Source organism: Thalassophryne amazonica, chromosome 6, assembly GCF_902500255.1.
Source record: "Thalassophryne amazonica chromosome 6, fThaAma1.1, whole genome shotgun sequence".
NCBI lineage: Eukaryota > Metazoa > Chordata > Actinopteri > Batrachoidiformes > Batrachoididae > Thalassophryne > Thalassophryne amazonica.
In genome coordinates, this window is record NC_047108.1 from 125811882 (window position 1) to 125837013 (window position 25132).

Consider the following 25132-nt stretch of genomic DNA (forward strand, 5'->3'; position numbering starts at 1 on the left):
ATAATCTTGGTTCCAAACCAACAAAATTAATGCCTCACAGATGTGAAAAAAATCATGAAAAACTGTGGTTATACAACTAAATACTAGTTTAGTGATTCACAGGATTGCTAAAAAAGCAGTTTGAACGTAATAGTTTTGGGTTTGTAGCGTCAACAGCAGATGCTACTATTATTTTGAACACCCCCTTTTCTTTTCTTTTTTACTAATAGCCCAATTTCATAGCCTTAAGAGTGTGCATATCATGAATGCTTGGGCTTGTTGGATTTGTGAGAATCTACTGAATCTACTGGTACCTTGTTTCCATGTAACAACAAGAAATATACTCAAAACTTGGATTAATCTTTTTAGTCACATAGCACTACTATTATTCTGAACACTACTGTACATCTGAAACGGTATATGTCAAATCAAAGCTGTGTTTTGTCTGTGTAGTGTGGTAAGCAGAGGACAGTATGCATCATGGCATCCCAGAGGAGATACGAGGTTATATACTGTCCAACATCTCCTTTAATTTGGCAAAGTTACAGGATAATAGCATTTAACCGAACCCTCACTCATTCATTGACATTTCTGCTATTCAAGCCAAGCTGTTACCAGTGCAGGAAGGAGAAAAAGACCTTGTTCAGCACAGAACTGAATAAATATAATTAAAGTAAAAGAACTGTTGATCAGGAGCTGATTACAGAAACACGTCTGATTACATGTGGGAAAAACACAATACATGATACGGTGACAATATACAAACTTTATTCAAACACACTTTCAAATTTGAACAATGTTCAGTAGGATTTACCAAAATTTTAATTGATTTAAAAATTCAAACTGGACACAGTAGAAAAGCTTACGTATGAATACCACATTATTTCAAAAATATCTGCATAGCCAGAAAAGAGAATCATAAAGCCCCACAGAAACACCAAACTGGCTTATAAACAAGGCTGCATATAGAGATTAAAATTTTTGTGCACTTTTTCCCTGTAATTTTGCTCAAACATTCCTTGAGATTGACCAGGAAAAGAAGAGGACAGTGCCAGATGACCTGACTACAAGCATCAGTGCATTCTTCATGGCAAAACATATGCTCGCAGTACACAAACACACACACACACAAAAAGTAGACACCAAGCTTCTTAGAAATGTGAATGAAGTCATTTTGTACAACCACCATGTGCAGCAGCAGCACATGCATCGTGTTTGTTCAGAAAAGCAGAAATGTCTGGATCCTGAATGGAATGACCAGCGTTTGTTTACCTGCATGTTTACAAGCCTCTGAAGCAACACCAGAAGCATGTTAACAAGTTTAGTGACATAAACATTTGTGGTTCTAATTGCAACATGAAAATGTGCAATCCTGGTAGAGGATTACTATAAAAAAAATAAAATGAAAAATAAAATAAAGTAAAAACATTTCCGTCCTCAAACCTAAGTGGAGATATGCTCAACAGTGTCCTATTACTGTGCGAATGTTACAACCACCCTTGAAATGGATAAAAATTTTAAGTTTTTTTTCCCCCCAATGCCAGAAAATTAAAGCTACAATGTGTAGGAACTAAGTGTTTATTTGCAGGAACAAAATGTATATTACCCATAACTGTCAGTGTGTAATTAATTACTGGCAACAATAAATCAATGCATTTTCATGAGTTTAAAATGAGTCCTGCATATCTATGTAGGCGTGAGCCCCCTTATGGAGGGCACCATGTTGTACCACATTTATGAAGTCACCCAAAAGGGGCATACTTACTACACCTTTGGCAGTGCAGTTGGAAAACTTAAGATAAATCAGTGGTTACTCCCCTGTACAGTGTTTACTGGCTACTAGTGCAGGTTAACAACTTTAAGACCCCTCATTTTTGTGAAATGGACAATCATACACATTGCTCAACACAGAAGATGACAAGACAGCATGACTCCCCATCACCAAAAAAGGAAAAATGTGAAACAAAAATTGTGACCAGCGAAGGCATAATGCAATCTGCACCCTCACCACTAGATGGCAGTAAATTCTACAGACTGTAGCTTTAAATGTGAATTTCTGTTCCAACAAAAATAAAACGCTGGATTTGTTTTTAATTTCATGAAACTAAACAGTAATCAAATAAGCTTTATTTTGAAATTAACTGCAAAAAACAAAATTGTCAAAACGGAGTTGCCTATGATTTCCCAATAACACATTCATTCATTCATTCATTCATTCATTTTCTACCGCCTAGTCCAATTAAGGGTCGCGGGGAGCCGGAGCCTATCCCCCCAATAATACAATAATAGCAATAATCTATTTCAGTAGAAGCCGATTCATCTTTAAACTGCAGGGGACTAAAATAATTTTGCATTTTTTAAAAGGTGAATAGCAGTTACACCATTTATTTTTTAGTACTTCTTCGTAAATATTATTTAAATTGGCTTTCATAACTGTCCAAAGGTTTACTGACAGTGAGCACATTTCAAATATGCTTTTAACTTTTGCACATTCCCGTATATTTCAGCTATAATTCCCCCCCCCCAAAACAAAAACCCCAAAACCCAATCCACCTTGGTAATAAAAAATGATTCTGTAATATATATATTTGTCATTATTGTCAGCTGTTATTTTACCCCCCCACCCCAACACAAAAAAGTACCATATACATTAATGTTTAGAAAGTTAGACCAAGAGCAAACTATTGAGATACTTTAAGAGAAATAAATTATAAAGATGATATATGTACAAAATATTAGCATAAGGATTATTTACAATTAATTTCAAGATGCCAAATTATTGTTTTTAATATATAATGTATGAGAAGGCATTCTGGTCTGCCCCCTACAGGCTGTAAGAAGACATAACCAGCACACGATTTTTCAAAAAAATATATACCAATAATCTCCAGTGTAATATTTTACTCAAAAATGTGTTGATTATAGATGTTTTAAAAAGAATTAGAACAGATTTTCTTTTTTATATTAGTGAAGAACAAAACTGAAAGTCAACATGATTTACTTGATTTTAATTTGTGAGACAAAACCTGCACCTTGAAGATATGCTGGTCAGGTGCAAGATTTGCAAAACAGTGGATTATCCTTTGAACAGAACAACATAACCCCTCATTTCCCCAACTCAAACTTCACTGTACGAAAAGTTCAGAGTAGTAAAATACACTTTGACACAGTAGAAGAGAGTAGAAAAGGGTCTTCGTTGGCACAAAACAAACAAATAAAAAAAAAACAAAAAAAACAACAACCTTGCAGCAGGATTCGAGTCTTTTCCATCCTGAGGTGACTCATTTGTGATCAGTAGCCATTTGTATGCAATAAAAGTCACAAAAATAAAACGCCTCCTCATTGTGGTGGTGAAACGTGTGTCGGTCACAGTGATGAACTGATTCATCCAGAGTGGTTGGCCAGCGGGACTAACACATCGGGGAATCAAAGCCAGAGGACACCTCACAGCAAAACATAACCTTGGGCATAAAGTACACGTATAATTATTCACCCAGCAACTTCCAGTTGATCCATAAATCAAACAGCTGTTTGGCAAATCTGACAATTGGAAGACCGTCTGAGCACAAAGAACATCTCGCCAACAACATTGTAATAATAACAACAACAATGATAATAATAATAATAATAATAATAATAATAATAAGAAGAAGAAGAAGAAGAAGACAACCACTGGGGGATATTTGCATCCAGCGATCATCAGTTGGACTTTCATGCTTCGTCCACATGCGGTCTTAGTTGTTGCAATTTTACTGATCAACTACAAGATTAGTCAGAGAGTTGATAGAGGGAGAACACGTCGGGAATTTACATCGTAATGGCACCTGACAAAAACTAGGTAGGTAGATAATCTTGTTTGGCTGAATAGGGTGTAGTCTGGGAAGCAAAGAACTTAACATTGTACAATAAACAACTCTAAATAAAGACATATTAGTCCCCTTTGTTTGGAATAATCCCTCAGAGCAGACAAGCCAGAAAGTCTGAATTACTGACTGTCGTTTAAGTCCTAAAGCCCTCAGTTGCCACAAAGGTGATCATGACTATATCCAGGATCTTGTTCGTTTTCTACCCGGTTACAGGTTTTCTCCGGGCTGGTACTGAGGCTCCGTGGAGGTGAAATAATCCTCCAAGAAGCTCTGCAGGTACTCAAAAGTGGGCCGCTCTTCTGGTTCTTTTCTCCAGCAGGTCAGCATCAACTCGTGCATGGATTCAGGGCACTCAGCCGGGCACGGCATCCGGTAGCCTCGTTCCACCTGGTCCAGCACTTCCCGGTTCACCATACCTGATGGAGAGATATGATATTCATCACATGCAAAAATCACATGAATGTTTCCTCGTGACTAACAGACTTTCATTCATACAGTAATTTGCAAAGGTATTGGTGTCCACCCACTCCTTTTTTTTTTTTTTTTGTAATACAACCCATAATATACATCGATTTTTATATAATCCGACCTACGTGGGAAGGAATATTCTTTAAAAAAAAGAAACTAACTAAATGGTCCACACATATTCACCCTCTTTGCTACGAAGGCCCAAACACTACTAACTAAGTAAAACACGACTTTCAGAGCCAGTTTTCTTTTGAGAAGTCAGGGAATGGATACATAAACATTCCCAAGTCACTGAATATATCTTGGGGTTAATTTACATCAACCATTAAGAAAAACAAACTGTCTGGTAAACCTGCCTGGAGTACACAGTTCTCAAAAACTGAATGACTGTACAAGAAGGAGACCAGTGTGGGAAGCCATCAGATCCACTCTGAAGGAGTTATAGGCTTTATGTTGCTGTGACTGGAGAAACTGAACAGTGCAACTTTTTGTCTGTCTGCTCATCAGATGAAATAGCTTCATATGAATAGAACAGAAGAAGGATTTTCTTCAAAATGTGAAATTTCAGCTCCACTTTTGCACCATGACACTCTGACTGGTGGGGCAACAGACAAAAGTTGCACTTTGCGCAGTTTCTCCAATCACAGCCACAGAAGCATATAACGCCTTCTGAGTTGTCATGGGTACAAATAAAGTCTGGGACCGTTTGGTAAATCTGTCTGGAGAAGGCAATTCTTAAGAACTGAGTGACTGTGTAAGAAGGAGACTAGTGAGGGAAGCCAACAAGACACACATGCACAAGCCTGTAACTGGAGAAACTGCGCATCATGCAACTTTTACCCATTTCATCACCACTCAGATCTTCATGGTGGAGTGGCACATAGAAGGATTTTAATTTAAGAAAACAGATCAAATCTAGGCTCATGTGTCCAGTGCATTGTCTGGGTAACTGGAGATGAAATTTAAAGTCTTGTCTTTGAGGAAAATCCCTCCCACTCTAACATGAAGCTGTTTAACTGGTGATGCAAAAGATAAAAGTTGCATTATTCACAGTCTCACCAAATCACAGCCACAGAAGCCTGGAACTCTTTCAGAGTTGTCACAGGTGTCTTGATGGCTTCCTTCACTGGTCTCTTTCTTGCATGGTCACTCGGTTTTTGATAACTGCTGTGACTGATGTCCAAAACATCTTCAGTGATTTGGAAATCTTCATGTATCCTTCTCCTGGCTTGTAAAACTGGTTGTAAAAGTCATGATTGGCATGACTTACTGTGATTGATAGGACCGTCATTGTAAAGGGAATAAATACTTTTGCCAGGTACTGTAAAGCCTTTCCAAGCTGTGGAAACATGACGTCAGTATCTCAGGGTTGAAGCTGAGATAACAGCAATATATGCTCGTGTTGAAACCACTAATTCCTACATAGACCCTGAAGCCCCTTGGTGCTGGTACTACAACTCCCCCATGGATGGGACACCAGTCCAACGCAGGATACTTGCCCAGCTGAGGCCAGTGCACATTTACATCTGGGTGGACTGGGATGATGCAGACGAAGTGTCTTGTCCAAAAACACAGACAGGCAATGTAACAGGGAATCTGGTAACCCAACTCCTTACACCACTGAGCTCCTGCTCTGCACTGAAACAAGACCTGAACAGGTGAATCCTTGCCTGGGTAGGGTACTCGGCCTTTAGTGGCCAGTTCTGTCAGCAGGATCCCAAATGACCAGACATCAGATTTAATGGTGAAGCGGCCGTACAGAGCAGCCTCGGGAGCCGTCCACTTGATGGGAAACTTGGCTCCTGGAAAGACCAGATTTAACAAAATATTCAAAACGAGCTGATTGAACAATTATACAAAAACTCTCCTCTCCTGGGTGGCTAAAGTCTATGCAGGCTAAAGCCACCTTGACTCTTGCACAAATTTGATCCACGCACTTGCGTGCCAATGAGTCAACTCATTGTAGATGGTTTGTAAACTGCACGAGGCCCTGTGTGCAATGACACGCAGTGTTTGTGAATAGGTTGTGCAATGTTAAGTAGTTCACACAAAAGGCATGAAATTTATGCATGCCTGAAATTTTGAACATTTAAGTCTTGCACAGTCCACGATGAATTTACTCATTAGCATGCAAGCTTGCGCGCCAGTGCAGGGATAAAACTCGTGCAAGTGTCAAGGTGGCTTAACTGCAGCTCTTTTGGACAGCAGAGTTACATGAGTGGAAGCGCCACCCTGTGGTCTTACCCTGCCTGGCGGTATATTCATTATCCTCAATGAGACGAGCCAGACCGAAATCAGCCACTTTGCACACCAGGTTATCTCCCACCAGGATGTTCGCGGCTCTGAGGTCTCTGTGCACATAGTTCATCCTCTCCACGTAAGCCATCCCTGAGGCGATCTGCGGAAGACGCACAGCCAAATGATCGCCTTTAGCAAAGGAAGTCATTTTCTATAAATGGCAATTTGATGAGAAATTCAATTCTCAAACAGCAAAGCAGCAAAATGTTTCGTGCTGACCTGTGAGGCCATGTCGACCAGCTGGGGGAGGCGGAGCATCTTACCCATGTCACCTTTCAGGAAGTCCAGTAAGCTACCTGTTAGCAGAGACACACATTACAGTAATATTATACAATCAGCGATGGATCTGCACCTGTAGCAGTTTAATGGTAAAGTATGATTTATATGTCTGAAAAAAACCCCTCAAACTCAAGGTTTTGAACTGGTTTAAAGAACAAAAACAAAAATCTGAAGTAATTGATATATCACTAGGAATAAAAATGAAAGCAGAAATTTATTTTAAAATGTTCTGTAACAAGGGTTTAATTTTTGTTTGTTTTGAAAAATGACAACTGGTTAATAACATTGTTTGTTCTGTTGCTTACAAAGTAAATTTCTCTTTTTGCTGGCAATAACTTGGTGTTGAGGTCACTTCCTGACTGGTCCCTGCCTCCTCCACTAGGGTGGAAATGGAAGTCGGTGTCGCGACCGAATCAGTCCCCCCTACCTTCACTGCGTATGCGTCATTTCAGTGCGTCATCATCGTCATTTCTAAGCGTCAGCTGCGATCCACCGATTATCACCTTGTTTCTGTTTAAAACTGACTGATTTAAGAGGTTTTACTTTGTCATCCGATATTTAATAATTACATTATTTGCTTTGATCGCTGTGGCTGTAGACAGTCAGACTCGGAGTCAGTCTCAAACATGCTGCTGTGGTCCCAAATGACACATGCACAGTGAAGGCAGGGCAGACCAATGTTTAGGGGAGACCATTCAGTCAGCGACACTGGTGTAGCAGACTGAACGGTCCGCCCCTAAAAATCGATCCGCCTTTTGCATCTGTGCAAAAGGTAAATATGTATTTTATTATTTATTTTCATTTTATTAACTACTGATTTTTTTTGTTTATTTGTGTAGCACTTTTATGGTGTTAAAATGCAATATGAATAAAATGATTAATTATTTATTATGAATATTATGCTGTGTATCTTATCCATCAACTTTATCAGCGTTTGATGGACATACTAACATGTAAAGAAAAATAATGTTGGAAATGGGATGGTGTGACTACGTGCCACTTCTGGCGAATTGGCAAATCCGAAGGTGAGAATTTGTACAAGTTTGGGCTGTATTGCTTGTTTATTGAAATCAGCTGGTTTGGTTTTGTCTCTAACAGTCAGCTGATAACTATCATAGCCTGGAACGATGAGATTTATACACCAAGCTGACCTGAGTTGAATCACTGAACATTAAATTGACTTTATTGACGAGTCTGACTTCTTTGAAAAGTGTAAGTCCCTTCAACTTCTCCCTTGTCTCCCCAATAAGGACCACAGCAAATCCAAGGTGGAACTGCAGGTTGATTTGGCATGTTTTACGCTGGTTGACCTTCCTGACGCAACTCCACATTACACAGAGAATAATCAGGGTTGGCACTGAACCAGATACCTTCCACCGCACTTAACCGCAAGCCCCCCCCCCCCCCCCCCCCCCCCCCCCCGCGCGCGCCTAATGGCTGCTGCTGAAGTGGTTCCTGTAAAACGTGTATCAAGCCTTCTCTGACCTTGTCCCATGTACTCAGTGACGATGTAGATCGGTTCCTCGGACACCACAGCATACAGCTGCACCAGCTTCTCATGTCTCAGTTTCTTCATGACCTGGGCTTCCTGCAGGAAGGCCTCAGGCGACATGGTGCCGGGCTTCAGAGTCTTAATGGCCACACGTGTCGTACCATTCCATGTTCCTGGAAACAAAATTTCCAGATAAATAAAGTCACGTATCAGTGGTGACTTCCAGAACACAACTTATCAGGTTCTACTCTTAACCATGTGAAGTAAGTCTAAAAAGTACAGATACAGATTGCAACAAATGCTGTCTAAAGAAGGGCTTTTAGACAAGAAAACGGATTAAATCTAAGCTTGTGCCTTTGGTCAAACTGCAGCTGAGTTTTTTTTTTTTTTTTTAAGAAAGTCCTGCTTGTCACTAAACGACAAATCACGATGCTGTGAGCGGTGATGCAACAGTCAAAACACATACATACATACACACACAGATTTGGAAATGCTCATGAATCTGTCTCCTGACTTATGGAAAGGAAATGTGAGATGGAAGTGATGATTTACTATAAATAATTATGTCCAGCATCTATAGATTAAAAGCCAAGTGACCTATGTGTGTGTCTGTATGAGTGCGTGCACGGAGAAACTGGGGAGAGCTGACATTTACCGTCTGGTATGTTAATGTATTTAGATCAAGGATGAACAGCCCCAAAACGGAACATTGATAGGACAAATATTTTTGGAGAAATTATAGATATTACATAACAGTGAATAATGGATATTGATAATTACATTCTGGACTCACACACCATTCCAAATCATTACAGAAACTTAGCATAATTTATTACCATCCTTGAAAAATATCAGCTGCCTATTTTACAAACACTACCCAATCTAGAGCCCATGGATCCCCACGGGCAACATGCTAGCTTATATATATATATATATATATATATATATATATATATATATATATATATATATATATATATATTTCTTTTTTTTCATAAAAGCATTTTTTTTCAATCACTTTGAAATTTTCATATCAACATTTTACAAAATTGGGTTTTTTGCATTTATTTCTGAGCATATTTCAAAAATGTGTACTTAAAATATAGGGATGCTGCTAATTTTGACCACAACTGTAATAACACAACAGCTTAGCTATACTCGTACAAGGTAAAATCTTCCAAATAAAACAAGGGATATTCATTTTGGAGCAGATGAGCTGATTGTGTTTTTATGTCACTCAAGAGGAAACCTCATTTTTGGGTTGAATTGTATTGTCAATTTAGATCACAGATACTCCGATGGGCACTGAGCAGGTTTGAGGCGGAGAGTGAAGCAGCCGGGATGAGAGTCAGCATCAAAATCTGAGACCACAGCCCTCTTTTGGAGAACGGGGGATTGTCTCCTCTGGGTCAGGGGAGAGTTACTGCCCCAAGTGGAGGAGTTTCAGAATGGTGTGGTCTCGTTTACAAGTGGGGGTAAATTGGAGCAGGAGATTGATAGACAGATCGGGGTGCCTGGAAGACCTCCTTTGGGACATCTTCCAGGCACGTCCGACCGGGAGGAGGCCCTGGGGAAGACCCAGGACATGCTGGAGAGATTATATTTCCCAGCTGGCTTGGGAATACCTTGGGATCCTCTGGGAAGAGTTATAGGACTTGGCCGAGGATAGGGAAGTGTGGGAGAGCTGCCTGCTCTGCTGCCACCGCGACCCAAATAAGGAGCGGAAAATGAATGAATATATTGTAGCAGTGCTGCACATTAGTGTTAATATTTGCACCAGAGGTACGTCAGGCAGCACTGACACTGGCGTCATTATGCTACATGCATAAATTTGCATTAGTATTTGTATTCTGTCAGCTGCATCTGTCGTGTTGACGTGTGGAGAACAGATATTTAACCTGTAGTTTCCTAATACATATTAGATAGCGTCACATGACTTTCACTACAATATTATCTCACCTCATGTATGAGTCAGATGCAATAGACAAAGTCTAGCTGATTGGTAAAGAGATGGATGTGCACCACTTACCCATCCAGACCTCCCCGAAGCAGCCCTGTCCGAGTTTGAGGTCAAGATGCAACGACTCTCTGGGAATCTCCCAGGCATCCTTGGCTAAGCCCTGAGTCTGAGGCTTCAGCACCGGACAAATGTCTGTTAGACCGTGACAGAGCCCATCAGCGTGCTCTGAGAAGATCACATGAGAAGAGAACGCGCTCGAGTCAGACTCATCGAAAACATCCAAGCGGCTTCAACAAGGAAAAGGATGGCTTTGGCCTTCTGCCTAATTCAACAACAACAACTTCGAGATGGAATAAAAGAGCAGCACGGCGTTCACACGGACTCACTGCGGTAGTGTTCGACGAGCCGCTGTAGTGTGTTGAACTGCGTGCGTGACGTGATGTAGAAGCCGCCGCTGTCCAGCTTCCTGATTTTGTAGTGCTTCACGTTCAGCCCTTTGGTGTTGTCATAGTCCAGCACAGACAGACAGTAGGCACCTGGAGACAGACCGGAACAGCAGGTAGGAGAACCAGTGACAACCGACATTTTAGCAACTTTGCACACAACAGCTGTCAGTAATGTCATTTATGTTCACTATAGATTCAAGCAGAAATGAGTGTGTGTGTGTCTGCAAAGAGCTAACAGAGGTAGCAAAGTGCATCCATCCATCTTCTGAATAGTGCAGCAAATAACTGAAACAACACTTCACATGGTAATACAAGCACCAAATCCAGCACACATCCTCCTTAGACATTACTCTTTGGGAAAAGAAAAAAAAAAAGACGGGCCACTTGAATTTTCAATAGGCGGCCACGTAGGGGTCAAGTGAAGAATTACACAGGGGTTAAAATATAATTTTACAGTAGGTCTACTCACCATACAGGAAAACCCCAGAGATGGTTGGTCAAATTCAAAATCCTGATTAAAGCCACCTATTTTTCTTAGAAATGTCAGAGGGTCATAGAAAAGAAATTATGGCATCGCTTTGGCAATCTATAGCTCATAGTTCATAACTCCAGCGTGTTTGGGGCGTATCTAATGAAACGTTGCTATTTACACGGCCTGTAATCTGAAGTAAATTCTGAGGGTGCCAAGGAAAGTTTGGTTAGTCGAGGTGCTTTCAATGCAACATGAATTATACTCAACAAAAATATAAACGCAACACTTTTGGTTTTGCTCCCATTTTGTATGAGATGAACTCAAAGATCTAAAACTTTTTCCACATACACAATATCACCATTTCCCTCAAATATTGTTCACAAACCAGTCGAAATCTGTGATAGTGAGCACTTCTCCTTTGCTGAGATAATCCATCCCACCTCACAGGTGTGCCATATCAAGATGCTGATTAGACACCATGATTAGTGCACAGGTGTGCCTTAAACTGGTACACGCTGTCGTATACGCCGGTCCAGAGCATCCCAAACATGCTCAATGGGTGACATGTCCGGTGAGTATGCCGGCCATGCAAGAACTGGGACATTTTCAGCTTCCAAGAATTGTGTACAGATCCTTGCAACATGGGGCCGTGCATTATCCTGCTGCAACATGAGGTGATGTTCTTGGATGTATGGCACAACAATGGGCCTCAGGATCTCGTCACGGTATCTCTGTGCATTCAAAATGCCATCAATAAAATGCACCTGTGTTCTTCGTCCATAACAGACACCTGCCCATACCATAACCCCACCGCCACCATGGGCCACTCGATCCACAACATTGACATCAGAAAACCGCTCACCCACACGACGCCACACACGCTGTCTGCCATCTGCCCTGAACAGTGTGAACCGGGATTCATCCGTGAAGAGAACACCTCTCCAACGTGCCAAACGCCAGCGAATGTGAGCATTTGCCCACTCAAGTTGGTTACGACGATGAACTGGAGTCAGGTCGAGACCCCGATGAGGACGACGAGCATGCAGATGAGCTTCCCTGAGATGGTTTCTGACAGTTTGTGCAGAAATTCTTTGGTTATGCAAACCGATTGTTTCAGCAGCTGTCCGAGTGGCTGGTCTCAGATGATCTTGGAGGTGAACATGCTGGATGTGGAGGTCCTGGGCTGGTGTGGTTACACGTGGTCTGCGGTTATGTGGCTGGTTGGATGTACTGCCAAATTCTCTGAAACGCCTTTGGAGACAACTTATGGTAGAGAAATGAACATTCAATACACGAGCAACAGCTCTGGTTGACATTCCTGCTGTCAGCATGCCAATTGCACGCTCCCTCAAATCTTGCGACATCTGTGGCATTGTGCTGTGTGATAAAACTGCACCTTTCAGAGTGGCCTTTTATTGTGGGCAGTCTAAGGCACACCTGTGCACTAATCATGGTGTCTAATCAGCATCTTGATGTGGCACACCTGTGAGGTGGGATGGATTATCTCAGCAAAGGAGAAGTGCTCACTATCACAGATTTAGACTGGTTTGTGAACAATATTTGAGGGAAATGGTGATATTGTGTATGTGGAAAAAGTTTTAGATCTTTGAGTTCATCTCATACAAAATGGGAGCAAAACCAAAAGTGTTGCGTTTATATTTTTGTTGAGTGTAGATCAGATCAGTTACTCTTTCAGACCTTTGTAAATTTGAATTTGACGCATTGCAAATTATTGGGCGAGCTGAAAGGAGGAATACTGACTGTGCTGAATGCTTGGTCTCCAAAATAATGGTCAAGTAAGGTCGAGTTCTATTAGACTCTATGGTATGTTACCATTTCAAACTGTTTCTTTTTAAAACCAGTAATTTGCATCTGTTTTTACCAAAATTGGAGCAGCTTTGATTTTGAACCCTGCACAAACTGGAAATGACCTGTGTCATAAGATTCAGTCATAGTCTAAACTATACCTTTTAGGAATCTTTATGATCAGATAAATAATGTGGTATATTTGTCATTCTAATCCAATTACATTTTTTTCCACAAACCTGATTGGTTAATCGTGTGAGATGTCAGACCGTATAATATCGGGTGTAAGGTTGAAAAATATTCAACTGTTTCATATTTAATGTATCACTCTGCACCCTGACTGACCGCGCGCACTCCAGATGTCGATAACGGTGCTGTTAGCTGAGCGCGAGAGAAAGTCGCATACTGACGACGATGCCGAAGTAGGTGAATTTAAGCTACCATACGAAAGTATGGGACAGAATTACTGTTTGACATTTGATGTATTACTCTGCTCCCTGACCGCTGTTGGAGCGACGCTGCCTCACGGTAAGCCTCGCCGACTGAATTACCTACAGAAAAATAAACCATGCAAACAATGGAATTAGATTAGAATGGGAATAACCTCCTTATGTCTGATGATTTGCGGACGTTCAAACTGAATTATGGTGTTGAAAATATCCATTTGAGCACTTGGGAGGAGCTCGGAGCCGAGTCGCTGCTCCTCCGCGTCGAAAGGAGTCAGTTGAGGTGGCTCGGGCATCTTTTCCGGATGCCCCCTGGACGCCTCGCTGGAGAGGTGTTCCGGGCACGTCCCATTGGGAGGAGGCCCCGGGGAAGACCCAAGACACGCTGGAAGGATTGCATCTCTCTGCTGGCTTGGGAACGCCTTGGGGTTCCCCCGGAGGAGCTGGGGGAGGTGTGTGTGGATCGGGAGGTCTGGGCGGCTTTGCTTGAGCTGCTGCCCCCGCGTCCCGACTCTGGATAAAGCGGAAGAAAATGGATGGATGGAAATATCCGTTTGACTGGGTCCACTAACACGTCACCACTAAAACTCCTTTTTAAAGCTCAATTTGCAGCCTTATAACCAGCATGAACATCCGAAAATCATCAGACACAGAGTTATTCCCTAAATATGATTGAACCATTTTTAAATGTTGACGCCTGTGTATCCTTCACTGACTCCTACTTGGCTGTAGCTGCCACCCTGGAATGGTCACCATTCATTTTGTGTAGGTTATGGAATGCCAAGGCTGGAATGTAATTTTGTCCTCTTAAATGGTACCAAAAATCTGTTTGGCCCAAGGACCATCGTGCTGTAACATGGCAGCCTCCACAAGGGGGCTCCCTTCCCATGTAGATATAAAGGGCTCATAAAAACACAAGGATTCATTGCAGGTGGTTAACAAATTAAAAAAATAGTTATAAATGGAATACTCTAGTTTTTGCTCATGAACACCCCTAAACCCTGCATACTTTAGCTTTAAAGAAATGTTTACAAAATTGTAATGTACATGTTGTAATACCCAATAAAACCTGCACAACAGTTTTCATGCAAACGACCAGACAAACTGACCATATGGAGGAAAAATAACATTTCCTGGATAATATTGATGTTGCACCACTAGAGGGCAGCATCATAAAACAGAAAAAGCTGAGTAACTGTCAGCGTCTGAGGGGCTCTAGGTGATGCTGAAGGGCGATATGGCCCATGGCTGCACAGTCCTCATCCTCAGATCCACACTGACCTAATTCTGTCTCTCTCAGCCACCCACCCAAATCCTCCCACTGCTCCTGCTCACACGTCTCCACCAACCAGCTCGTTTCCCCTTCAGCTCTTCCCACCCTGTCCCTTTTTTCCTCATTCTGTGAAGAGCTCAAACATGTACATTCATGTTCATATCCTGTCAACAGTCAACGGGAATCCTGTGTTACATGCACATATATCACATGCACACATAGCTGATGGAGCCATGCAGGGCGGCGGCAACAAACCGAGCTGCTGTGCAGATGTTTGCACACTCACCTTTGGTGGTCTCACTCTCCCTCACCAGGAAAGTCCCTCTCCTGTTCTCTAAACTTAGCAGGAGCCTCTCGGAGTCGCGGCGTGTGATTCTGCCAAAGTACCACCTAGATAGAAAACACGGGGCACATGGGAAAAGGTTGGTGAGGGGATGAAGATGTGTGTGTGGGTGAATGAAGAGGAAACAGAGATGATCTTTGTAATTCTGCGTTTGCATGCCCTGTTCACAGCGATTACTGCAGTGCGTCTGCTTACCTGGACTCTAACGTCAGTCTGAGATGACTAGTGGGAAAGGTGAGAAATGCAGGTGTTATAAAAAGTTAGTTTGTGTGATATCCTGTATGAGCAAGCGTTAGTGATTAAAACATGCACACCTTCAAAATAAAATAAAAAGCTGTAGTAATATAGAGAGCCAGTTATCTCCACTGAGGAAGTTTTCACAACATAGTTTTCTGTCAGCAACAACCTTTTTATGAAATGTGGCTTCCACATGGAATATAAGCCAATAAACCTTGGGATGGACTTTAAAAAAAGAAGAGGAGGTGTGGCCTTCAGATGTCGGTGGAGAGATGGTGGATGAAGTGCCAGCAGCTCACGCACCACAAGCAGTTAATCAGTGGTCCAACTTCTACAGAGGCCTGTCGTGAGCTGCAATTTATTTATTTATTTTTGACACACCACGATCTGGAAGAGAGAACTGATCCAATGAGATCTGACACAACTAAGAGCAGGAGAATTGGACCTTTAATGGCTAAATGAACCGGTGTGATAAATGGAGTGAAAGAGTAGCAGAGGAACTCTGAGGCACATTTTCATTTATTTTACATCTGAAAATTAAATAAAAAAATTTTTAATCCCCCCTAGCTGTAAGGCAGAGAAGAGGTGGACTAGGGTACCTCATCAGTGTGTGTGTGCCAGTCACACTTTCAAATGCACTCCCATTCGGGGTCGCCACAGCAGATCAATTGTTTCCATCTCACCCTGTCCTCTGTATCTTCCTCTGTCACACCAACCACCTGCATGTCCTCCCTCAGCACATCCATAAACGTCCTCTTTGGTCTCCCTCTTCTCCTCCTGCCTGGTGGCTCCATCCTCAGCATCCTTCTCCCTATATACCCTGGGTCCCTCCTCTGCACATGTCCAAACCATCTCAATCTCGCCTCTCTGACTGTCTCCAAACCGTCACACCTGAGCTGTCCCTCTGATATGTTCATTTCTAATCTTGTCTATCCTCATCACTCTCAAAGAAAATTGCAGCATCTTCACCTCTGCCACCTGTCTTTTGTTTGTGCCACCGTCTCTAACCCTTCCAACATAGCTGGTCTCACTACACTTTGGAAAACCTTCACTCCTTCAGATATCCTTCTGTCACTAATCACTCCTGCCACCTTTCTCAACCCTGCCCACACCCTTTTTTCACCTCTCTACCACACTCTCCATTACTTTGGATTGTTCAATCAATCAATCAATCAATTTTTTTATATAGCACCAAATCACAACAAACAGTTGCCCCAAGGCGCTTTATATTGTAAGGCAAGGCCATACAATAATTATGTAAAACCCCAACGGTCAAAACGACCCCCTGTGAGCAAGCACTTGGCTACAGTTGGAAGGAAAAACTCCCTTTTAACAGGAAGAAACCTCCAGCAGAACCAGGCTCAGGGAGGGGCAGTCTTCTGCTGGGACTGGTTGGGGCTGAAAACCTTATAAGTAAGAAGAAGAATTTTAAATTCTATTCTAGAATTAACAGGAAGCCAATGAAGAGAGGCCAATATGGGTGAGATATGCTCTCTCCTTCTAGTCCCCGTCAGCACTCTAGCTGCAGCATTTTGAATTAACTGAAGGCTTTTTAGGGAACTTTTAGGACAACCTGATAATAATGAATTACAATAGTCCAGCCTAGAGGAAATAAATGCATGAATTAGTTTTTCAGCATCACTCTGAGACAAGACCTTTCTGATTTTAGAGATATTGCATAAATGCAAAAAAGCAGTCCTACATATTTGTTTAATATGCGCTTTGAATGACATATCCTGATCAAAAATGACTCCAAGATTTCTCACAGTATTACTAGAGGTCAGGGTAATGCCATCCACAGTAAGGATCTGGTTAGACACCATGTTTATAAGATTTGTGGGGCCAAGTACAATAACTTCAGTTTTATCTGAGTTTAAAAGCAGGAAATTAGAGGTCATCCATGTCTTTATGTCTGTAAGACAATCCTGCAGTTTAGCTAATTGGTGTGTGTCCTCTGGCTTCATGGATAGATAAAGCTGGGTATCATCTGCGTAACAATGAAAATTTAAGCAATACCGTCTAATAATACTGCCTAAGGGAAGCATGTATAAAGTGAATAAAATTGGTCCTAGCACAGAACCTTGTGGAACTCCATAATTAACTTTAGTCTGTGAAGAAGATTCCCCATTTACATGAACAAATTGTAATCTATTAGACAAATATGATTCAAACCACCGCAGCGCAGTGCCTTTAATACCTATGGCATGCTCTAATCTCTGTAATAAAATTTTATGGTCAACAGTATCAAAAGCAGCACTGAGGTCTAACAGAACAAGCACAGAGATGAGTCCACTGTCCGAGGCCATAAGAAGATCATTTGTAACCTTTCTGTACTATGATGAATTCTAAAACCTGACTGAAACTCTTCAAATAGACCATTCCTCTGCAGATGATCAGTTAGCTGTTTTACAACTACCCTTTCAAGAATTTTTGAGAGAAAAGGAAGGTTGGAGATTGGCCTATAATTAGCTAAGATAGCTGGGTCAAGTGATGGCTTTATTACTGCCACCTTAAAAGCCTGTGGTACATAGCCAACTAACAAAGATAGATTGATCATATTTAAGATCGAAGCATTAAATAATGGTAGGGCTTCCTTGAGCAGCCTGGTAGGAATGGGGTCTAATAAACATGTTAATGGTTTGGATGAAGTAACTAATGAAAATAACTCAGACAGAACAATCGGAGAGAAAGAGTCTAACCCAATACCGGCATCACTGAAAGCAGCCAAAGATAACGATACGTCTTTGGGATGGTTATGAGTAATTTTTTCTCTAATAGTTAAAATTTTGTTAGCAAAGAAAGTCATGAAGTCATTACTAGTTAAAGTTAATGGAATACTCAGCTCAATAGAGCTCTGACTCTTTGTCAGCCTGGCTACAGTGCTGAAAAGAAACCTGGGGTTGTTCTTATTTTCTTCAATTAGTGATGAGTAGTAAGATGTCCTAGCTTTACGGAGGGCTTTTTTATAGAGCAACAGACTCTTTTTCCAGGCTAAGTGAAGATCTTCTAAATTAGTGAGAAGCCATTTCCTCTCCAACTTACAGGTTATCTGCTTTAAGCTACGAGTTTGTGAGTTATACCACGGAGTCAGGCACTTCTGATTTAAAGCTCTCTTTTTTAGAGGAGCTACAGCATCCAAAGTTGTCTTCAATGAGGATGTAAAACTATTGACGAGATACTCTATCTCACTTACAGAGTTTAGTTAGCTACTCTGCACTGTGTTGGTATATGGCATTAGAGAACATAAAGAAGGAATCATATCCTTAAACCTAGTTACAGTGCTTTCTGAAAGACTTCTAGTGTAATGAAACTTATTCCCCACTGCTGGGTAGTCCATCAGAGTAAATGTAAATGTTATTAAGAAATGATCAGACAGCAGGGAGTTTTCAGGGAATACTGTTAAGTCTTCTATTTCCATACCATAAGTCAGAACAAGATCTAAGATATGATTAAAGTGGTGGGTGGACTCATTTACTTTTTGAGCAAAGCCAATAGAGTCTAATAATAGATTAAATGCAGTGTTGAGGCTGTCATTCTCAGCATCTGTGTGGATGTTAAAATCGCCCACTATAATTATCTTATCTGAGCTAAGCACTAAGTCAGACAAAAGGTCTGAAAATTCACAGAGAAACTCACAGTAACGACCAGGTGGACGATAGATAACAACAAATAAAACTGGTTTTTGGGACTTCCAATTTGGATGGACAAGACTAAGAGTCAAGCTTTCAAATGAATTAAAGCTCTGTCTGGGTTTTTGATTAATTAATAAGCTGGAATGGAAGATTGCTGCTAATCCTCCGCCCCGGCCCGTGCTACGAGCATTCTGACAGTTTGTGTGACTCGGGGGTGTTGACTCATTTAAACTAACATATTCATCCTGCTGTAACCAGGTTTCTGTAAGGCAGAATAAATCAATATGTTGATCAATTATTATATCATTTACCAACAGGGACTTAGAAGAGAGAGACCTAATGTTTAATAGACCACATTTAACTGTTTTAGTCTGTGGTGCAGTTGAAGGTGCTATATTATTTTTTCTTTTTGAATTTTTATGCTTAAATAGATTTTTGTTGGTTATTGGTGGTCTGAGAGCAGGCACCGTCTCTACGGGGATGGGGTAATGAGGGGATGGCAGGGGGAGAGAAGCTGCAGAGAGGTGTGTAAGACTACAACTCTGCTTCCTGGTCCCAACCCTGGATAGTCATGGTTTGGAGGATTTAAGAAAATTGGCCAGATTTCTAGAAATGAGAGCTGCTCCATCCAAAGTGGGATGGATGCCGTCTCTCCTAACAAGACCAGGTTTTCCCCAGAAGCTTTGCCAATTATCTATGAAGCCCACCTCATTTTTTGGACACCACTCAGACAGCCAGCAATTCAAGGAGAACATGCGGCTAAATATGTCACTCCCGGTCTGATTGGGGAGGGGCCCAGAGAAAACTACAGAGTCCGACATTGTTTTTGCAAAGTTACACACCGATTTAATGTTAATTTTAGTGACCTCCGATTGGCGTAACCGGGTGTCATTACTGCCGACGTGAATTACAATCTTACCAAATTTACGCTTAGCCTTAGCCAGCAGTTTCAAATTTCCTTCAGTGTCGCCTGCTCTGGCCCGGGAAGACAATTGACTATGGTTGCTGGTGTCGCTAACTTCACATTTCTCAAAACAGAGTCACCAATAACCAGAGTTTGATCCTAGGCGGGTGTGTCGTCAAGTGGGGAAAAACGGTTAGAGATGTGAACGGGTTGGCGGTGTACACGGGGCTTCTGTTTAGGGCTACGCTTCCTCCTCACAGTCACCCAGTCGGCCTGCTTTCCCGGCTGCTCGGGATCTGCCAGGGGGTAACTAACGGCGGCTAAGCTACCTTGATCCGCACCGACTACAGGGGCCTGGCTAGCTGTAGAATTTTCCACGGTGCGGAGCCGAGTCTCCAATTCGCCCAGCCTGGCCTCCAAAGCTACGAATAAGCTACCCTTATTACAAGTACCGTTACTGCTAAAGGAGGCCGAGGAATAACTAAACATTTCACACCCAGAGCAGAAAAGTGCGGGAGAGACAGGAGAAGCCGCCATGCTAAATCGGCTAAGAGCTAGTAGCTACGCTAAGCTAGTGGATTCCTAAAAACACGCAAAGTGAATAATGTGTAAATAATTTAGAGGTGATTCAGCAGAAGGAGTGCTTTAGTTAAGGCACGTAAAGATTACACTGGGAAACAAATCGTTATCTAGATAACTAGATCAATCTAACTGCGCAGATTAAACAGCTAACAGATACAGAAAAACACTGCTGTGCTCCGGAACAGGAAGTGATACAATACCGCAGTGAGAGCCAACCACCAGTAGAGGCAGTTTTTTCCCCCAAGTATTTAAATTCATCTACCTTCACCACCGATAAGGGAAGGATGGGCCTTTATTGCCAACAAATATCACTTAGACACAATCCAAGCACTAGGTGCAGTGGGCAGCCACAGTCTGACATCCGGGGACCACCTCCAGATGTAGAGATGCTGCCTTGGTGAGGGGCAGAGAAAGGAGCAGATCCTAATGTGCATATTTTTTTTTTATTGTTGGAACAAACTTCAGTGCCTGATGATTTGGCGCTATATAAATGAAAATAAATTGAACTGAAAAACTGAATTGAAATTGAAAATCCACACAGATACAGGGAGAACATGTAAACACCAAGCAGAAAAGAATTGGGCATGGGTGGAATTCAACCCCAGACCTTCTTGCTATAGAGTGCACTGTTCTAGCATGCTGCCTTCAGTACTCAGATTTGCTCCGACTGACTTTCATTCCCTTTCTTTCCACAGTGTATCTCCAGCTCTCCAGGCTAGTCTCAACCTGTTCTCTACTCTCACGACAGATCACAATGTCATCTGCAAACGTCATGGTCTGTGAACACTCCTGTTTGATCTCATCCATCAACTTGTCCATCGCCACTGCAAACAAGAAAGGACTCAGCCAGTCCTATGTGAACATGGATTTTCAAATGTGATCCGATCTCCATCCTTTTTAATGGGTTGTAGCTGAAGAATTCCTGCTAGATGGCATAAAAGGTGATGCCATGTCACGTTAACCTTATGAGAATACAAACCATGATAGTTTTCATTTTGCAGTGGCTCTGCAAAAAAACAAAACAAAAGGCTTTGTAAAGTACTTTATGTTTTTTTTTTGTTTGTTTTTTTATAAGTGTTACTGCTGTTTTGGGCCTTGGCGGAGGTGTGCACTTTACTGAGTACACTGCTATCTCTGCCAGCTGATTGATAAAACACAGAGAAAAGAAAGAGTGAAAAAAGGAAAGAAAATAATGGGGCTTACTCTTCTGCTTGGATGGAGTCAGACGGAGCCACGTAATTACTGGGGATGTAACCGCTCTCTCCAGTGGTCAGGGAGCGCGCCAGCCACCAATCCCCTTCTCTGTCAACGGGAAAGCAGAGCTTCACTGACGCTCATCACACAAAGAAAACAGCCTCTGAACTTTAGCATCAAGGAACTCACAAAACACAAACTGATGACAACCATTAGTTCCTGCAGGGTTCGGTAATAATACAAACACATGCATTCATGAAGGTGTGACATCAGGCAGGGGAGGGACGGAGCCTGGACATTACACCTCATCAGGAAGTTGCGGTAGAATTTGGAGTAACAGTTAACCTCTGATTATTAAGTGCCGTAAGACTTCGGCCCGACCTCCCTTCACTGCTGAGGGATCATAGACAGTGTTATGCATTTTTGGCGGCGTGGGGTTACAGTGCACAGGTGACACAAACACTTCAAATTTCAAAGAAACATCACAAACCTGCAGTTCACCTTCCTCCTATAAAATGTGGCGGTTTGTGAGGGAGAAGTAGGACAGAGAAGAAGAAGAAAAGGAAATGGTGAAAAAGATAAGGGATTAAAAAAAGCAGAAGAGCAGAGTGCACACAACGCAATGATAGACAATATAACACACAACAGATAAATCTCAAAATCACAGAGTTGATTTTGGACATGAACGAGACAATAATAGAAAAAGAAAGATATGCAGAAAAAACCCAATCTGAGAACAACAATGGGGGTCATCAACTGGTCACCTGAGGGCCAAATGCGGCCTGTGAGTTTCTGTTTTACGGCCTCAATGTGGCAGCTGAAAGAGGGATTTTTTTTTTTTTTTTTACGTTGTTCAAGTGAGCAACCCTATAACTTTGTTATTAAGTGACAATTAAGAGTTTTAATGTTAGATTTTCTTTTAAACCAGGCAACTTTTTCTACAGGTATTCAACCCAGCAAAACTCTAAACATACAAAACCATGTCTTTTTTGCATTACATCACTATAAGTTTAAGAACCCAGATTCCTCTGAAGTTATTTATGCATTTATGTATTCAGTAGATGAATTTTGCAAACCTCTCACTGAAGTTCAGTGATGAGTCATTACATCTGGGCCAAGATCAAAACAGCCTTTCAAGTCATTTTTTTGGGGGGGGGGGGCTCAGTGGCTGCAGAGATCTGAGTATTATAGAGAATAACACTTCATCTTTTGAAAGTGTTTCATACAGAACTATACAAAATTATACAATAAATTAATGTGAAAACAGGAAAAGCTGACAGAAATGCTGTTTAATTCTTACAGGGAGCCCTTAGTATGAAAATATGTGCAATCCCCTTTAAGTTAGAGTTCCACTCGAGGCTATGCATTGCATTACAAGAATTATGAGATTGTGACACCCTCAGTATGTAGGCGGTGGCGGTCTGACTGCGTGTGTACACCCCACTGCACAGAGCACAACAGTTCTATGAAATGGACATTTGGATTTTCAACAATCTTTGTTTCTGAATATAAAATATAGAATTGATTGTTTAAAAAAAAAAAAAAAAAATCAGAGTGCCACAAGAGTCTTCTTTGTGACATTTCCTACAGATATGTCGGAAAACTAGAAACTAGCTGTTTATCTGTACAAGTTACTGTTGATACAACAATAACATCGACATAGAAATGGCCTGATCTTCAGTGGCCAAAAGTCTAGGAGTACTTTATCAACCCATCAGGTGGCTGTCTACTGTGTTTATGGTTATGTCCAAGTGCAGTTTGCTTTTATTTGAACAATAACTCAGGTAGTTTGGATCCAATTTGGATCAAACTTAGTGGAACAATTGAGGGTTAGCCAAGAATAAATTGATTTTGAAAATTTTCTTAAAAAGTGAAGGTACAACCCAAAGTCAAATTCCAGCCCAGTGCTTATATACCAGGACTATTTGGAATGGCTATTTCTAAGAATTGGCTAAAGATACATCTATGGCTATTATTAAACACATATAAAGCTATACATTTCCCTTCTAATGGTCACCTTTGGTGACCTTGTTTTGGTGGACATTATGGACGATGCCAGTCAGCCTCTGCACACCATCATCAGCAACCAGAGGAGCCTCTTTAACTACAGACTGCTCCTTCCCAAGTGCAGGACCAACAGACTGAAAAACTCCTTTGTCCCTCAGACCATCAGACTGTACAACTGCTCACTCAGGGGGAGGAGTAGTAACAGGAAGACAGAGGACAGGAAGGAGAGGAACAGTAGGAGCTAGTAAACTAGTAGCGAGCAGTATTTCTGCAAATCATTTTTATTTTTGATACTCTGTGTGCTTCTTACCCTGTGTGCTGCTATACAATGCTGCTGGAACCTCGGTTTCCCTGAGGGAGTCTCCCAAGGGATTAATAAAGTTCTATCTAATCTTTGACTTTGGGTGACCTAGAAAGGTCAAACTGAAGGTCATGACTGCTCAACTCAAGTAGTCTTTTACCATATGGATAAACATGGTGGAATAGGTGTTTTGTTTTTGGTTTTTTTGCCCAAAACAAATAAGTTGGATAATTCTGTGTAAAACACAAGCTTCTTCATAAGGTCTGTATTTGTATCACGGAGGGTATAATGTTTAAATTATCAGTTATTTGTTCACTGTGTGTATTTGTTTACTTTAAGCCTTAAGAAATCAACAGCCTTCTTCCAACAGTGCAAAAAATAAAACCAAAAACCACAGACTCAGAACTCGGATGGGTCAGAACAAACAGCCATAACCTTCCTCAACGCGGTGGAGCAGCTTTTGCTCAACAGAAACATGTTTGTTTACACAACATTAACCAAGTGATGCTCGAGCCAACAGACGTTTGACCAATGGCGTGCAACAACGTCTCAGCACCGTCTTTGCAAGTGTGCCCATGGTGAATCAGAATATTCTACACCTGGTGTGATTCTGGAATGTTCATGAGGAATTTCTGTGCACATGTGCAGACATGCTGCATTTCCCTTACGTGTTGTTGACAATCTGGAGGCGTTCGCCCTTCCTGAAAGACAGATCTGAGGCTGTTCGAGACTCGTAGTCGTATAACGCAACGAAGGTCGTCACGCCTCCTGCATGAAGAGACAGTTTGGCTTTTACTAAACACACAGGTGAACTAAAACACGTGACTCGGAGACGAGTCGTACCTGCTAGAGTGCTCCTGTTCGGAGAAGTGAGGCTGTTGTTGTCCACGCCCCCAAACAGGGCCAGCTCCGCGTTATTGGCCATCGGCTGTTTGGAACAGAGACCTCCTTCCACTGTCGGGCTGCGATTGGGCGTTAAGGCCTGCTGAGTGGAATTGAGGTGGTGGCCGCCGGCCCCGCCCCCAGAGCTGAGGTTACCATCCATACTGCGAGATCGCTGGGATAGATCTTTGTGTTTACTCTTGGATGCCCCCATGGTCAGGGCCTGTGCAGTCAGAGGAGAACACACACATGGACAACAACAAAA

At 41.8% G+C, this 25132-nt stretch overlaps 1 protein-coding gene across 4 annotated transcripts in view; it reads right to left on the reverse strand.

Moving 5' to 3' along the window:
• Positions 1-725: 725 nt before the first annotated feature.
• src (v-src avian sarcoma (Schmidt-Ruppin A-2) viral oncogene homolog) overlaps positions 726-25132 on the reverse strand; it is a 105983-nt gene continuing 81576 nt past the window's right edge. The window contains exons 2-14 of one of the 4 annotated variants that reach the window (XM_034173383.1): positions 24829-25090; positions 24654-24753; positions 22168-22185; positions 21687-21785; positions 15324-15350; positions 15072-15175; positions 10729-10878; positions 10412-10567; positions 8376-8555; positions 6831-6907; positions 6558-6711; positions 5984-6115; positions 726-4261 (exon numbers count right to left, since the gene is read on the reverse strand). In XM_034173383.1, coding sequence (XP_034029274.1) covers positions 4053-4261; positions 5984-6115; positions 6558-6711; positions 6831-6907; positions 8376-8555; positions 10412-10567; positions 10729-10878; positions 15072-15175; positions 15324-15350; positions 21687-21785; positions 22168-22185; positions 24654-24753; positions 24829-25081 — 1659 coding nt within the window. In that variant the 5' untranslated portion in view covers positions 25082-25090 and the 3' untranslated portion in view covers positions 726-4052. The remainder of the gene's footprint in view (positions 4262-5983; positions 6116-6557; positions 6712-6830; positions 6908-8375; positions 8556-10411; positions 10568-10728; positions 10879-15071; positions 15176-15323; positions 15351-21686; positions 21786-22167; positions 22186-24653; positions 24754-24828; positions 25091-25132) is intronic. The other 3 variants (XM_034173384.1, XM_034173385.1, XM_034173386.1) reach the window with 3 other exon arrangements.